General features: G+C 40.7%; 1 protein-coding gene across 1 annotated transcript in view; it reads left to right on the forward strand.

Moving 5' to 3' along the window:
* The window catches only part of PPAT (phosphoribosyl pyrophosphate amidotransferase), a gene marked incomplete at both ends in the record, with an annotated part of 52,044 nt that overhangs the window by 31,602 nt on the left and 3,144 nt on the right, over positions 1-17,298 (forward strand). Inside the window, 9 exons of the mRNA XM_080697861.1 lie at positions 1,200-1,266; positions 2,306-2,512; positions 7,766-7,878; positions 8,218-8,363; positions 9,206-9,278; positions 10,754-10,905; positions 11,443-11,570; positions 12,529-12,750; positions 16,109-16,229. Coding sequence (XP_080553987.1) covers positions 1,200-1,266; positions 2,306-2,512; positions 7,766-7,878; positions 8,218-8,363; positions 9,206-9,278; positions 10,754-10,905; positions 11,443-11,570; positions 12,529-12,750; positions 16,109-16,229 — 1,229 coding nt within the window. The remainder of the gene's footprint in view (positions 1-1,199; positions 1,267-2,305; positions 2,513-7,765; positions 7,879-8,217; positions 8,364-9,205; positions 9,279-10,753; positions 10,906-11,442; positions 11,571-12,528; positions 12,751-16,108; positions 16,230-17,298) is intronic.

The raw sequence follows: 17,298 nt of genomic DNA on the forward strand, positions 1-17,298 counted from the left end.
GTGTGTGTGTGGTACTGGGGGTAGAACCCTGGGGCTTTTCTACCTCCGGGTTATAATCCCAGACCTATTTTATACTTTATTTGGAAACAGGGTCTCACTAAGTTGCTGAGAGCCTCACTAAGTAGCTGAGGCTAGCTTTGAACCTGTGCAATCCTCCTGTCTCAGCCTCCCAGGTGCTAGCCTGGCTTTATTTAGAGAGAGAGAGAGAGAGAGAGAGAGAGAGTGTGTGTGTGTGTGTGTGTGTGTGTGTGTGTGTGTGTGTGTGTTACTGGGGTTCCTGGAAACCCTTCTATCTTCAGGCTACACTCCCAGACACATTTTTATATTTTTATTTGGAAACAGGGTCTCTTAAGCCAGCAAGACTGGCTTCGAACCTGCGCAATCCTCCTGTCTCTGCCTCCCAAGCACCGGGATTACAAGTGTGCGCCACCATACCCGGCTATTTAGATTTTTTAAAATGGTAATTATTAGCTGGGCGTGGTGGCTCACACTAGTAATCCCAGCTCCTTGGGAGCTGCGACAGGAGGATCGCACAGGTTCGAAGCCAGCCTCAGCTACTTAGTGAGAACCTGTTTCCAAATAAAGTATAAAATAAGTCTGGGAGTATAGCCCAGAGGTAAAAAAGCCCCTGGGTTCTACCTCTAGTACCAAACCCCGCCACACACACACGTAATTATTGGAGAAAACTTCAAAAACGTAGAAAGACAAAATAATTTTAGTTTCAATACTTCCACACCTAAGCATATTGCATTCTATTTGGAAATTTTCCATTTGTGTCTATATCTACTCTTCCTGTTGAGACCTTTGGACAAATTATACTTCCTGTCTACTTCTTTAGTGTGCTTATCTGTGAAATGGAAATGATAATCATGCTACCTACTTCATAGGATTGTTGTGAAAACTAATTTGGATCATTCTTGTAAAAAAAATTCTTCATGTTTGCCATCTTGGTTAGACGTAGATGGCAGTGTCTTGTTAAAATCAACTGCTCTCACTCATCAGTAGTGTGGGTAGTGGGGGTGTTGGTGTTAGTAGCATTGCGTGTGTTATGGGTCTCAGTTTATGCTTTGCTCATTGAAAAAGACGTGTTTGGTAAAGTTCTTCCAGAAGTGTCTCAGTTGGGCAGATTTATTTTATTTTATTTTTTTAATTTTTTTATTGGTGCAGATTTCAAAGTCGATGCTTTTGTGTATTCACAGGGGTCAGGAGAGTGCCGGCATCGTGACCAGTGATGGGAGTTCGGTGCCAACATTCAAAACACATAAGGTAAACTTGAGCATGAAACATGTGGATAGGTGGTAAAGATAACGACTGCCAGTGACCATTAGTGTGTGAATGAATAACTTGCAGTTAGAAGTAGTACTTTTGGATCACTCACTTCCAGCTCTATGTTCTAACATCTGTCAAATTAAGATGCTTTTATCCCCAGTAATAGCTGTCCCAGACTGATCCAGTCAAACAAGAGGTCATTTGTTTAAATACTTTGAGATGCTTTGATATTTTTAATGCAAAGTTTAATTTATATTTGATCTTTTTGTTTTGTTTGTTTTAGTACTGGGTGGGAAGTGAGCCCAGGGCCTTGCGTGCTAGCCAAATGCTTTACCACTGAGCTACATTCTCAGCCCTTTTTATTTTGTATGTTGAGACAGGTTCTCACCATATTGCCCAGGTTGGTCTTGAACTTAGAGTTCTTCTGCCTCAGTTTCCCAAGTAGCTGGACACTACTGTGCCAGCCATATTTGACAAATATTGCTTAGTACATCCATTTAATGTGTTAGTGAGAAATCATAAAGTGATTTTGTCTTAAATGCCACTAAATCTTTTGATTTTAAATGATTAATTTTTATGTGAATTTGATCTCAATACTTTTTTAAAAATTTTTTGGTACTGGGGATTTAACCCTGAGCTATATCCTCAGCCCTAATTTATTTTTTATTTGGAAACAGGGCTTCATGAGGTTGCTGAGGCTGGCTGTAAACCAGTATTTTTTCTGTATCAGTCTTCCAAGTACTGGGCCAGTACTTTTTGTGTGGGAGGGATTACTAAGAATTGAATTCAGAGGCATTCTATTCATGAGCTCCCCCACCCCCAGCCCTTTTTATTTTTTAAAGTAAATATTTTACAGTTCTTACAGTTAGGTTATTTCTTTCTACCTTCCTTCCATCCATCCTGATTAGAATTGTGGAGCACAGAGACAGGAAGTGGACTTTGATGTCTAACATGGATAGCCTTCTTTCTAGGCTTGTGTTACTAGTACTAATGCATGTTTTTTTTCTAAGATGAACTTTTGCTTTGACTTCTCAAGGGAATGGGTCTTGTAAATCACGTTTTTACTGAAGACAATTTAAAGAAATTATATGTTTCAAATCTTGGCATTGGACACACAAGGTATGCCACTACTGGAAACTCTGCATTAGAAAATTGTCAGCCGTTTGTTGTTGAAACACTTCATGGGAAAATAGCTGTGGCACATAATGGTGAACTGGTAAACGCTGCCCGACTAAGGAAGAAGGTAAGTGTTTTCTGTGTGTGTGTGTGTTTTTTAATGCTTTTTTCATGATTGGTATTAGCTAATGAAAAGAAGTTGATGAGCTTGGCAAAGGACATTTTGTGTGTGTTAGGGGAATGGTACTGGGAACTTAACCCAGAGGCATTCTACCTTCCAGCTACATCCCCAGCCCAAGTTTTTATTTATTTGGAAACAGGGTCTTTTTAGGTTGATAAAACTACTTGCTGAGGCTGTCCTTGAACCTGTGATCCTCCTGTTTGAGCCTCCAAGTACTGGGACTATAGACATGTGACACCACACCTGGCTGCAAAGGCATTTTAAAATTTTTACCACCTGTTACCTGACTGCAAAGAAAAATTGCATCAGAATAACTTGGAGTGCTTGTTATAATTCCAAATTCTGAGATAACACTCACAGAATTAGGGGCATTTTATTACAGTCTCAAGGGAGTTTGAAGCACTGTTGCTTCAGAATTGAGATTTGGGAAAGGTGTTTTATGGTTGCAATTTAAAAAGCAGAAAAAAAAAAAAAAGCTGGGCATGGTGGCGCACACTTGTAATTCCAATACTTGGGAGGCTGAGACAGGAGGATCACAGGTTTGAAGCCAGCCTCGAAAATTTAAGGAGGCTCACTCACAACTTAGTGAGACCATGTCTCCAAATAAGAAATACAAATGGACTGGGAGTTTAGCTTAGAGGTATAATGCTTCTTCTGGGTTCAATCCCCAGTGCCACACTCAGAAAAATTAGGATTCATTGACTATTACTGTCTCTTTTAACTTTGTTCCTATGTTCAAAGCTTCTGTGAGCTAGGAAAAAGCTTAAATTCTTCACAGTGCATTTATGTGACCAGATATGAGGGTTTCTCGCACCAACCAGTTTTCTAGAAAACACCAACTAGGTTTCCTATAATTAAGCTCAACCTCCAGTTAGGGTCAGATTTAAATGGGTTAAGAGTTCATTCAGTCTCATAAGACTACACATACTCCCCCCTTCCAGCATCCCAGCCCCCCACCCCCACACACACTTCAGGTACCAGTGACAAGCCCAGGTCTCTGGTACTTCTGACCAAAGTGTAAGTGGTATTTACATTGTGTTAGGCATTACAAATAATATAGAAATGAAGTATATAGGAGAATATGCTCGAGTTATATACAAATGCTACACCATTTTTTAAAATAAGAGACTCAGCCGGGTGTCTTGGCACACCCTTGTAATCCCAGCATTTGGGAGGCTGAGACAGGAGGATCCAGATTTGCAGCCAGCCTCAGCTACTTAGTGAGGCCCTTTGCAACTCTATCCCCAGTACTGCAAAAATAAATAAATAAATAAATAAATAAATAAATAAATAAATGACTTATCATACCCAGATTTTGGTTCTACATGGGTCCTAGAACCACTCTACCATGGGTGCCAAAGGGTGGCAGTATGTATTTCTTATCTGCTACAGTATCACAAAGCATAGGAAGAAAGTATAGGTTCTGGTTCCTTCTCTCTGCTGAGACCAAAAGTGTTCTGATTTTTTTTTAGATTATTTCCATATACATAAGGACCAATTCTAAACACTAAGTTAATTTGTTTCATGTACAAATTATACACACAGGGCAAATGTAACTTTTCGCATGTTATTTTTAATAGTTGAGTGCTCAGCATTTTCTTGGTATGGAATTCCCACTTGTGGCATCATGTTGACACTCCAAAAACCTCAGGCTTTTAAGCGTTTGGGGATGTGTCATGTAAGCTATCCACTAAAATCAAAGACCAAGCACATTTGTGTCTTTCCACAGTGTCATGATTTATTGAATAACAAATTGATAAGTTACACTACTTTCATTAGTTGCTATTCACCCTGTATTTGTGGGTGAATAGCACTGGTAGCCATAAGTCAAGTAATGACAGGTTCTTTCATTCCCATCTTAATTTCTGATATCTATAATTCTCAAATCACTTATCACACTTTAAACAGTATAAAACATACATAATGTATGTATATGTATACACACAATCATATACATAAGTTTATATGTGTATGTTACAGAAAGGCTAAGAAATGGTTAGGGTGGCCATGGGTTTGAGAGCAGTTTCAAATGCCGAGTTATTGAAGGTGGTCAGATAAGATTAGGAACCAGCTGTCAGGGCACAGAACTTACTCCAGGCCAGGGTCCAAACAGGCATCAGTTTCAGAATGTCATCTGGAGATGCCAGTGTTAGAGTGGGCCTTGTGTGTCTTCACAGGCGGGAGAAACTGTGCTGAAAGCCACGTGGGGAGAGAATCGGAAGTTTCCCACTGTGGCAGTATTCCTGGGCGAGGCTCATGACACCTGACCAGGTGATAGGACCAATGTGCCACCATTGCCAGTCTTAGGGTGTTCTTCTTTTTGTGGGTCTCAGGTTAGGGGTTGCTTCATTCAGTGGTGTAGTGTGTTTGTTAGGCTTGGGACCTGGTATTTCTGCTGCGGTGTCAACACACCCGTGCATCCATGTGCGGCTGGTTTAAATTAAGTTTACAGGTGGTCATTATTTATAGGCTTGATTAATTATATTAACACTTCGTGCTTTCGGGTTGTGCTGGGCAGGTAGGAGTACCATAGCGTAGAGCCATTCTGTTCTCCACTTGTAACTTGTGGCAAACCCTGTTTTTTATGAGAAGAACTCATGGGTGGGCTCAGCCTGCAGATGGCTGTTCTGGGCATCGTGGGTGACTCAGGCAGGGCTTGGCCTCTCTCCACAGGATGTTCAGTCTGTACACTTGAAACATAGGAAAGGATGTGAAAAAAATGAAGTGTACATGTCAGATGACAAATATGGAAAAATGAATTGGAGACAGTCACAGGGAACCAAAGTAGAACATAGGAGCAAGGACAGAGTGCTTACTTACACTGCTCACGGCATGTTGTTCTGAGCTCTCCATGTCAGTGCTCTCCGGTTTGTGCCTTGACCTTCTTTTAAGTTACATGCTGTCGACTGGCCTGGTGGCACATCCTTGTAATCCCAGTCCTTGGGAGGCTGAGACAGGAGGATCGCAGGTTCGTGGCCAGCCTCAGCTTTTTAGTGAGGCTCTCCACAACTTAGTGAGACCCTGTTTCAAAATAAAGAATAAAAAATAGGGTTGGGGGTATAGCTCGGAGGTAAAATGTTCCTGGGTTTAATCCCCAGTACCACACAAAAAAAATTAAATGAATAAATAAATAAATAACATGCTGTCTGTATATTTTTTTTCGGGGGGGGGGGCTTTCTACCTCCGGGCCATACTCCCAGACCTATTTTATACTTTATTTGGAAACAGGGTCTCACTAAGTTGCTGAGAGCCTCACTAAGTAGCTGAGGCTGACTTTGAATCTGTGTGATCCTCCTGTCTCAGCCTCCCAAGCTCTGGGATTACAAGCATGTGCCACCACACCCAGCTCTGTCTGTATATTTCTATGTTACATTTTTAATCCATTGATACTATTAATTAATTGATGCCTACTTTCTTCAGTTCATTAAGTTCCAGTAATCTGGATATGGTAGCCTCAGAACAGGTGGTGTTTAATGATAGGGTGATTAATGATAATATGATAGCACCAATATTCTTTAAGCATTTTATAGCCGATACCTTATATATAATAAGCACTTACTAACATTGAATGGTGCTGGGTGTGGTGGTGCTCACCTGTTATCCCAGTACTTGGGAGGCTGAGACCGGAGGATTGAAAGTTTGAAGCCTTCAGAAAGGACTGGCGGTGTAGCTCAGAAGTAGAATGCCCCTGGGTTGAACACCTGGGTTCAATCCCCAATACCAAAGAAAAAATGTCAAGTGATGATGAATTGGTAGGAAAACATTTAGAACTCAGGCCTATCATGGTGGTACACACGTATAATCCCAGTACATGAGACCCTATTTCAAAATAAAATATAAAAAGGCCTGGGGGTGTAGGTTAGTTTAGAATACCCTGAGTTAAATTCCCAATACATACATACATACATACATACATACATACATACATACATACATAGAACTCATGCTCTTTGGGCCATTGTCCTTCTATTTTCTCTTTTAGCTTTAGGGATTTCCCAGAGCTTTGCTATGCCTTCTCCATAGGTTATGGTATTATAATAGCTATAATATATATTTCTGTCCCCAAATGAAAAAAATGTATATATAGCTCATTTTAAAAAATCAGATAGTCACAACAGTATATATATGAAGTAAAAATGACTAATAGGTCACCAGTAAACCCCTTAGAGATATGTACCAAGAGTTTAATTCTAAACAATATTTTCATGAGTGTGTGTGTGACTAAGGTTTTTGAACCCAGTGTTTTCTACCTGTGAGGTACACTCCTAGCCCTAGTTTGTTAATTTTGAAATAGGTTCTCACTAAGGAGCCTAGAGTCTCAGTAAAATTGCTGAGGCTGGCTGAGAATCTGCAGTCCTCCCCTCTCTCCCTCCCAAGCACTGGGATTCAGGTGTGCACCTCCACGCCCAGCTGTGGCATCCACCTAAGTTCATTCTGTGCATGCCTCTGGTACAGTTCCTGTTCCAGTCGGTCTTACTCAGAACTTTGCAATTGTCACAGAGAACACTTAGCTAGTATTTACTACATCTTCTACATTTAATTATTTATAGAGTTGATTTCTTTCTTCTAACAGTAATTAATGATGATAAGTGGCCACCATTACTATCACAAAGTCAGTTTGAGAGTCACTACTATAGGGCGCCACTCACGGAAACGTGTCCTGTTTGTCAAGTGTTGAGGGTCGAAAAGTTATAACCACAATCCAGAGACCCCCATCGCAGGTCTCCATGTCCTCAAACTTACTCTCTAAAATCTTTTCTTTCTGTCTCTTTAAGCACTGGCTTGTTTGTTTCTGTTTGAAAACCTTTGAGACTTCCCACAGCTCCCAGTAGTGGTCCTGTAGCTTTACTATACACATTTCACTAGTGGGGTGTAGGGTTTCAATATTTCAATAACCGAGTATCTGCGGGACCCTAGGTTTCTTCTTCTTCCTTTTCTTTTTTTTTCTTTTTCTTTTTCTTTTTTTTTTTTTTGGCAATACTGGGGATTGACCCAGGGACAGTCTACCTCCAAGATACACTCCAGCCCTATTTTTTATTCTTTATTTTGAAACGATCTCACTAAGTTGTGGAGGACCTCACCAAGTAGCCAAGGCTGGCCACGGACCTGCGATCCTCCTGTCTCTCATGGTGTGCTGCTGGGCAAGGGGGGGAGTGGAGCTTCCTCCCTTATGACGAAACTTTTCCATCCTTGGTACAGCTTCTGCGTCATGGTATCGGTCTGTCCACAAGCTCCGACAGTGAAATGATCACCCAGCTGCTGGCGTACACCCCTCCTCAGGAACAAGATGACACCCCAGACTGGGTGGCAAGGTAAATGTAAAATTGGACTATACTAGCCGGGCGTGGTGGCGCACGCTTGTAATCCCCGCGCTTGGGAGGCTGAGACAGGAGGATCGCGCAGGTTTGAAGCCAGCCTCAGCTACTTAGTGAGGCTCTCAGCAACTTAGTGAGACCCTGTTCCCAAATAAAATATAAAATGGGTGTGGGAGTATAGCCTGGAGGTAGAAAGCCTCTGGGTGCCACCCCCAGTACCACACACACACACACAAAAAAAATTGGACTATACTCGCACCTTTGCTGACGAGAGCTTTGCCTCACACGTGTTTATAGCTGAATGATTCATTTAATGATTGAATTAATTTTTTCCAGGATTAAAAACTTAATGAAGGAAGCACCCACAGCCTACTCCCTGCTTATAATGCACAGAGATGTTATTTATGCAGTACGGGATCCTTACGGAAATCGTCCTCTCTGCATTGGTCGTCTTATTCCGGTTTCTGATATAAATGACAAAGGTAATGAACTTCAGAAGAAATAAAATTTCATAACACTTTTCAAAGTCATGATCCTGCTGCTGGCAAGCCTTGAAATCTCGGGGTATAGCAAGCTTATGGGTGAGAAGGGATAGGTTGAAAAGAATGGTATTCGTAATTTTGGGGCAGTATGGCTTGATGAACTCAGGGTTTTCTACCTCTGAGCTGCACCCCCAGCCTTTTTTATTTTTTGTTTCTTGAAATGGGGTCTTACTGGGTTGCTGAGAGTCTCACTAAGTTGCTGAAGCTGGTCTTGAACCTGCAATCTTCCTGTCTCAGCCTCCCAAGTTCTGGGATTACAGTTGTGCTCCAATTTCTTTGACTACATCTGAAAATGAGTTACTTTTGTGTATTTAATATATTTAATTCTCTATAGTTTCCCTCTCTTAATTGCTTATTTTTATCCTTTTCTATCTTTTCCATTTTTGTAGTATGATTTTAATGCTTTTTGTTTGTTTTGATTTTTTTATTTGTCGGATATTTTGTTCAAGTTCTGAAATCTTGCTAGCAGGAATCTTGAAGTGTTATTTTATCTTTGGCTTATGTCAAATAAGTACCTCAGTGCTTTTAAAGTCATAGAAATAGCTATTCTGTGTTTCTGCTTATCTCTTTGGTTTAACCATTTTCTTGAAATAGCCTTTTCACATATGTATGCATTTATTCGTTTATTTATTTATTTATTTTACAGTACTAGGGATTCACCTTAGGGGCTCATGCATGCTAGGCAAGTGCTGTACTAGTGAGCTATACCCCCAGCCCTTGAAAATACTATCTTTTAACTTTTGTTAATTCATTAATTGAATTGATTATCTTGTGATTTACAGAGAAAAAATCATCAGAAACAGAAGGATGGGTAGTGTCTTCAGAATCCTGTAGCTTCTTATCTATTGGTGCAAGGTAAGTTTTGCCTCATTTAGCATATTATCTTATTCCACATTCATAAGAAATCTTATAGTCAGTGTGGCAGTACACACCTGTAATCCCAGATGTTAGGAGGCTGAAGCAGGAGATTACTCAAATCCAGGAATTCTAGATCAAGCTGGGTAAGACAGCAAGACTCCTGTCAAAAAAAAATTTTTTTAATTAATAAAAGAAAATTTTCCCTGGGTGTCGTGGCGCATGCTTGTAATCCCAGTATTTGGGAGGCTGAGACAGGAGGATTGCAGGTTCAAGGTCAGCCTTAGCTACTTATTGAGGCCATTGCAATTTAGTGAGACCTTGTTTCGAAATAAAGAATGAAAAATAGGCTGGGATGTAGTTGGGAAGTAGAATGCCCCTGGGTTCAATCCTCAGTACCACAAAAAAAAAAAAAAGAAAGAAAGAAAAGAAAAAATGTTTGTGATTTATATGAAAGTGTTTTTCATTTTTTGAAAGAAAACCTTTATAAGTGCTCATGTGGATTTGTACTCCTAAGTTTTACTGACTTTAGTGTTTCAATAATACCTTCGTTTGTTCATGTGTGTGTTTGTGTATTTTTTGTTACTGTGGATTGAATTGAACAGGGGCATTTAATCTTTAAGCTATACTCATAGCCCTATTATATATACTTTTTTAATTTTGAAAATAGGGTTTTACTAAGTTATGAAGGTCCTAAATTGCTAAGGCTGTTCTCGAACCTACAATTTTCCTGTCTCAGTCCCCAAGTATTGGGACTATAGGCATGTACCACCATGCCCAGCTCATTAGACCTGTTTTTTTTTTTTTTCCTTTTTTTTGCGGGTTTGGGGATGGAACCCAGGGGCATTTGATCTCTGAGCTATACCCCCTGCCCTATTTTTCATTCTTTATTTTGAAACCGGGTCTCACTGAGTTGCAGAGCCCCCCGAATGCTGGGATTACAAGCATGTGCCACCATGCCCGGCTTCATTAGACCTATTTTAAAAAGGAAGAATTTCCTCTAAAAGCAATTATTATGATAGAAGAAACTTAAAGGAGGGGTTAAAAATATTGTTTCTTTTTATTCTTTTAAAAATCAATAAAACTCAGTCTACTTTTTAAAATTCTAAATTACAAGCTGGGTGTGGTGGTATACACATATAATCCCAGTAGTTGGGAAGCTAAGGCATGAGGGTCACAGGTTCAAGGACAACCTCAGCAAATATTAGAACTCTCACTAACCTAGCAAGATTCTGTTTCAAAATGAGGAATAAAAAATAGGGATGGAGATGTAGCTCAGAGAAAGAATGCCCCTAGCTCAATCCTAGTACCACAATAAAGGAAAGAAAAGAAGGAAGGAAGGTCATCTCTAGGCTTTATAAAAACCTGTTTTTTTCTTTGGGAAGGGAGGAGATTCTGTGAGTTCTATAATTTATATTATCCTCAACCTTAAGCCATGGCTAAAATCTTATTTAACAAATAACATTATTTTTAAGATATTATCGTGAAGTTTTGCCTGGGGAAATTGTGGAAATATCCAGACACAGTGTCCGAACACTAGATGTCATATCAAGATCTGAAGGAAATCCAGTGGCATTTTGTATCTTTGAATATGTTTATTTTGCAAGACCCGATAGTATATTTGAAGGTAAGTAAATTTCTTTTATTTGTCAATTCATACCTTCTTTGTGTTATTGAAACATGGCAGTTCTCAGCCCCAAAGCTTACCTGGCATATTGAAGGCACATAGTTACTTGTGGATGTATTCCTGAGCCCACAAGTCACAAGCTCACTATTTTTCACAATTTTCAAATCTTTGACTTTGTTTTTCTTTTAAAAATAAGGATTATGCCGGGCGTGGTGGCACACGCTTGTAATCCCTGTGCTTGGGAGGCGGAGACAGGAGGATCGTGCAGGTTCGAAGCCAGCTGCACTGGCTTAAGAGACCCTGTTTCTAAATAAAAATATAAAAAAATAGGTCTGGGAGTGTAGCCCAGAGGTAGAAGGGCTTCCTGGAACCCCAACCCCAGTACCACAAAAAAAAATAATAATAAATAAATAAATAAATAAGGATTACAAATTTATGTAGTTCTAATGCTATATTTTTAGAATAGCTATAAAATACCATGTTACATTATATTGTATTAAAATAAAAATATTCTGTTTTCTTTTCCAAACATACTAGATCAAATGGTTTATACAGTAAGATTCCGTTGTGGCCAACAGCTGGCCATTGAGGCCCCTGTGGATGCAGATTTGGTTAGCACTGTTCCTGAATCCGCTACACCTGCTGCTCTTGGCTATGCAGCAAAGGTATCTATCTCTCTTCATCATTATGCACCAAATTACTGTCCTAGCAGTAGAATAGAGGCCTATAAAGAGAAACTTCAACAGTTTACTGTAAGGAGAAGGGATTTAGGGTTAATCTTGGTTCCTTTGCAAGATTATTTATTTTTTAGCCTTTTTATTCAGTGGCACACTTTTAGTGAAGAACACAATTTCACCCAAAGACCAGGAGGGAGGGAGGGAGGGGGAGAGAGAGAGAGAGAAAGAGAGAGTGAGAGTGTGTGTGTGTGTGTGTGTGTGTGTGTGTGTGTGTGTGTACTAGTTACTGGGGATTGAACCCAGGGGCGTTCTATCTCAGACCTACACCCCCTAGCCCTCTTTTATTTGGCTAGGTTGATGAGCGTCTCACTATGTTGCTGAGGCTGGCCTTAAACCTGCAATCCACCAGTCTCAGCCTTTCAAGTACTGGGATTATAAGGGTGTACCACCATGCATGGCTATATACTCTTTAAAAAAAAAAAAAAAAGATGATAATATGAGTGTGGAGAGAATTTAGTCATAATACAAGTTGAGCATCCCTAATCCTAAATCCAGTATGCCCCTAAATCGAAAACGGTTTGAGTACCAGCCCAAGGCCACAAGTGTATAGGTCGTAATCAGAATATAGGTGCACTACAGTAGTATATAAAATTACCATCACAGCCTGGTATGCTGGCACCCACCTGTAATCCTAGTACTTGGGAGGCTGAGCCAGGAGGATTGAGTCCAGCCTCAACAACTCCCTGAGAGACCCTGTTTCAAAATAAAATGGGGCTGGGGGGTGTGGTTACACACACATATTACCATCAGTCTATGTGCATAAGGTATACAAGAAACATAAATGAATTTCATGCTTTGACATGGCTTACATTTCCTCCTGAGAACATTGGAGTGTGGAGTATTCTGTATACTGCTGCTCACCGTTCATTTCTTTCTTCTCTATCAGTGTGGACTTCCATATGTGGAGGTGCTGTGTAAAAACCGATATGTAGGAAGAACCTTCATTCAGCCAAACATGAGGCTAAGACAACTTGGTGTTGCAAAAAAATTTGGAGTATTGTCGGATAATTTTAAAGGCAAAAGAATTGTTCTTGTAGATGATTCGATTGTGAGAGGCAATACCATCTCACCTATAATAAAATTGCTCAAGGAATCTGGGGCAAAAGAGGTAAGTAATAGTAATAGCATCAGTATTGGCAACAAAAATTACAGTTTGGTTAAGTGAATCAAAATGAATCAACATAGAGTTCAATATAATAAATTATCTTTTTATATCAGACTGTTTTTAGGAATAACTCTAGCAACTTGGAGAAAATGTAATAGCCAGTTCTCACCCTATATAGTAAATTTAATCCTTGATAGGTTAAAATGATAACTAGAAAGCTTAAAGTTTGTACAAACTAAGACTAATGAAAAACACAAAAAGGAATGTTTTGAATCTGTAGAATATTGATTACTTTCTCTATTTGAAGACAGAACCAATTCCAGTATAATAAATTTAGCTCATTTTTTATAGTACCTCATCTTCCAAAAAAAATCTGTAGTGCTGTATTTTTTTAACTGACAAACCTGCATATATTTACCGTCATATAATGTTCTGATACATGCATCCGCGTACAGGCACATCTCATTATACTTTGCTTTATTGCCCTTCACAGACACTGACTTTCACACATAGGAGGGCTTCGGCGAACGCGTGCTGATCAACGCTGTTGTGCCATTTGTTCCAACAGTGTGTGCTCTCTTCAGACTTCTGTCATTTTTGCAATCCTTGCAGTACTTCACATTTTTCACTACCATTATATCTGTTATGATGATCAGTGATTTTTTGTGTGTATGTGTTGAGATGGTCCTGGGGATTAAGCCCAGGGGCATTCTACCTCTGAACCATACTCCCATCCCACTTTTTTTTTTTTTATATTGAAACCGGGTTTCACGACACTGCTGAAAACCTCACCACGTTGCTAGGGTGTTTTGGAACCTTTGGTCTTCTGTTTCCTAAATTTTGGGCGTACAGGCACACTCCACCACGATCAGTGATCTTTAATGATCCAACGATCACTGATCTTTAATGATGCTTTTGTTACTGTTTTAGAGTACCATGTTTGTGTCCATATAAGATGGCAAACAATACTCAGTTTTGTGAGGAAGGCAAATTGGAAGCTGAAATAGGCAGAAAGCGAGGCCTCTGGGGTCAGCTAACCAGTGACTGCAAAGACAAGAGTTCTCAGGAAATTAGAAGTGCTGTTCCAATGAATGCTTGAACGATAGACCAACACAGCCTTATTAGTGGTCTTCATAGATCAGACCAGACACACTATTCCCTTAAGCCATAGCCTAATCCAGAGCAAGGCCCTAACTCTTGCAGTTCTGTAAAGGATGAGAGTTGAGGAAGCTGCAGAAAAAGAAAATTCTGAAGCTAGCCAAGGTTCATAAACCTCATGAGGTTTATGAAAAGTTCTCTGTAACATAGAGTACAAGGTAAAGCTGATGTTCAGGCTGCAGCAAGTTATCAGAGAGAGAGAGAGAGAGAGAGAGAGAGAGAGAGAGAGAGAGAGAGAGAGAGTGTGTGTGTGTGTGTGTGTGTGTGTGTGTGTGTTTGCAGAACTAGGATTAAACCCAGGGGCATTCTACCTTTGAGCTATACCCCCAGCCCTATTTTTTATGTTTTATTTTGAAACAAGGTCTCACTAAGTTTTGGAGGGCCTCACTAAGTAACTGAGGCTGGCCCTGAGCCTGCAGTCCTCCTATCTCAACCTCCCAAGTACTGAGATTGCAAGCATCTTCCACCACGCCCGGTTACCAGAAGTTCTAGCTAAGATCATTGATAAACGTAGCAAAACTAAATAATAGATTTTCAATGTAGACTAAACAGCCTACTATTGGAAGAAAATGCCATGTGAAACTTTCATAGCTAGAGACAAATCTGCCTGGCTTCAAAAAACAGACCGGCTCTCTTGTTAGGGGCTAGTGCAGCTGGAGACATTAATTGAACATAGTACCCATTATTTTTAAAATCCCAGGGCTCTTAAAAAATAAACTGCTGGGCATGGTTGCACACACCTCTAATCCCAGTACTTGGGAGGCTGAGGCAGGAGGATCACAAGTTCAAAGCCAGTCTCAACAACCTAGGGAGACTTTCAGTAACCTAAGGAGACCATGTTAAAAAACAAGCCAGGCATGGTGGCGCACACTTGTAATCCCAGTACTTGGGAGGCTGAGGCAGGAGGAAATTGGTTCACAGCCAGCCTCAGCTACTTAGTGAGGCCCTCCGCAACTTAGCAAGAGCCTATTTCAAAATAAAGAATAAAAAATAGGGCTGGGGGTGTACCTTGAATGTAGACTGCTCCTGGGTTCAATCCCCAGCACCACAAAAAAAAAAAAAAAAAAAAAGAGTTCTGTGAATTATATAATAGAAATAAAGGTATAAAGTCAATATATATCTGTTATAATAGTAAGATGAATAGACAAAAACAAGGAACCTGTTAATACCAGTAGAATAGTGATTAGTGTGATGAAATATCCAGCCATTAAAAACTATATGGCGCCAGGCATGGTGGTGCACACTTGTAATCCCCGCGCTTGGGAGGCGGAGGCAGGAGGATCACTCAGGTTCGAGCCAGCCTCACTGGCTTAAGAGAACCTGTTTCCAAATAAAAATATCAAATAGGTCTGAGAGTGTAGCCTGCAGGTAGAAGGGGTCCATCCCCAGTACCACCAAAAACAAACAAAAAAAACTCTATGAAGAGCCAGGCGTGATGTGCACACCTGTCTTTCTATTTACTCTGGATGCTAAAGCAGGAGGATTTCAAGTTTGAGACCTGTCTGGGCAATTTAGCAAATCCCTGTCTCAAAAAGTTAGGGATATAGCTTAGTGGTAGAGTGTTCCTGGTTTCAATCCCCAGCACTGTAGGGGGAAAAAAACCCCAAAATTGTGAACACTGATTATAGCCACATAAATAGAGTAATAATAATACATTAAAATAGCTCTATTATAATAGTAGTTTTGTTATAACGTGGTATGCCGTGACTTTTTTATAATATGGAAAAATAACTGGTAGGCATTCAGGAATTATAAGAGAAAATGAAAGTAGAACTTGGGAAGTGAAATCATCAAATGAGAGGTAAAGAATCTGAAAGAGAAAGTTCCTTATTGACAGGTGACACAAGAAAAAAAATGTCTTTTATTATCCAGTGAAACAAATTCTATAGTTTATCCAGGCATAAGTTCCAAACTTACTGGCTTACCACCCTCTTTCAGAGAAAAACACAAATTTACTCTGCAAACCACTGGGTACTTCAACTTTCCCCTAATTTTTATTCAGTGCCCCTCATTTTCACCCAAGGCTGCTGCTGTTTCCCTGGATTGGTATGGCATTCCCCACTAGGGATGGTATCACAGCTTCGAGAATCTATGGTTTAGCTTTTTACCTATATATTGGTAATAAGTATTCTGTAAAGCAAATATGTTGAATTTGCAGTAAGAATTTTTTGTGTAATCTGGTATGTGAAATTTTCTTTCCAAGGTACACATTCGAGTAGCTTCTCCACCAATTAAATATCCATGCTTCATGGGAATAAATATTCCCACCAAAGAAGAGCTTATAGCCAATAAACCAGAATTTGATCGTCTTGCAGAATATCTAGGTAAGCATTAAAATTTATATAGAACTATGCAGCTGGGCATGATGGAGCACACTTGTAATCCCAGCATTTGGGAGGCTGAGCTAGGAGGATCTGGGTTAGCAGCCAGCCTCAGCTACTTAGTGAGGCCCTTTGCAGCTCAGTGAGACCCTGTTTCAAAATAAAGAATAAAAAATAGGGCTGGGGGTGTAGCTCGGGGGTAGAATGCCCCTGGGTTCCATTCCTAGTACCACAAAAAAAAAAAAAAGTTTATATATATGGTGGCTCACGAGACTTCCGGGAAGATGGCAACCGAGAAAAGCGGGGCTTAAGAGCCCCGCTAACAACAAATCTCCATTACCACAAAATCAGCGCCTTTCAAAGCCAGAAAACAACATCACCAGAGAAACAAAAAAAATCACCAGGCTCCAGAGAGAAAGCGGACTGAGAACAGAGCCACAGAGGAGATCCTCACGCCCGAGGACGCGGCTTCACGCCCGAGGACGCGGCAGCAGCGCCATACTGCCAGCGGCACCGGCGAATTCACGGGACGGCTACAGCAAGCCGAGGGGAGCCGCTGCGGAACAGCCAGGCGGGATTTCTCGGCGCAGAGGGCATCTAAAGCTTCCAGTGGCTGAGCTCAGCACATGCTGCAGGGATTCAGAGTAGAAATCAAAACCAAGAAAAAAAACGCCAGCCCCATAGCCGAGGGCGTAGCAGCGGCGCCATATTGCCACCGGCAGCAACAGCACTGAATTCATCGAATTCAGTAGAGCTACATCTGCGTACTCAAGAACAGTGAGTCAAATTGTGGGCCACAGCGGAGAAATCCCAGTACTGTACTCACTGGGACTTGACCCAGTGGAAGAGGGGCGGTGGCAGTGATATCACACCATAGGAGAACGTGCAACCTGGCACCCCCCACAGTCTAAAGCAGCCTCTATCGACTCTCTGGGTCGGAGACTCTGTGATACAACCCAGTAAAGGAGTAGTGGGGTCTGAGATACTACAGACTCGAGATCCAGAGCACCTTAAGTGAAGTCATAGTGACCCAAGGGAAGAACCCAGAGAAGGCACAAACTTCCAAAATCAT

This window comes from Muscardinus avellanarius, assembly GCF_963383645.1.
Source record: "Muscardinus avellanarius genome assembly, chromosome: 6".
Classification (NCBI taxonomy): Eukaryota; Metazoa; Chordata; class Mammalia; order Rodentia; family Gliridae; genus Muscardinus; species Muscardinus avellanarius.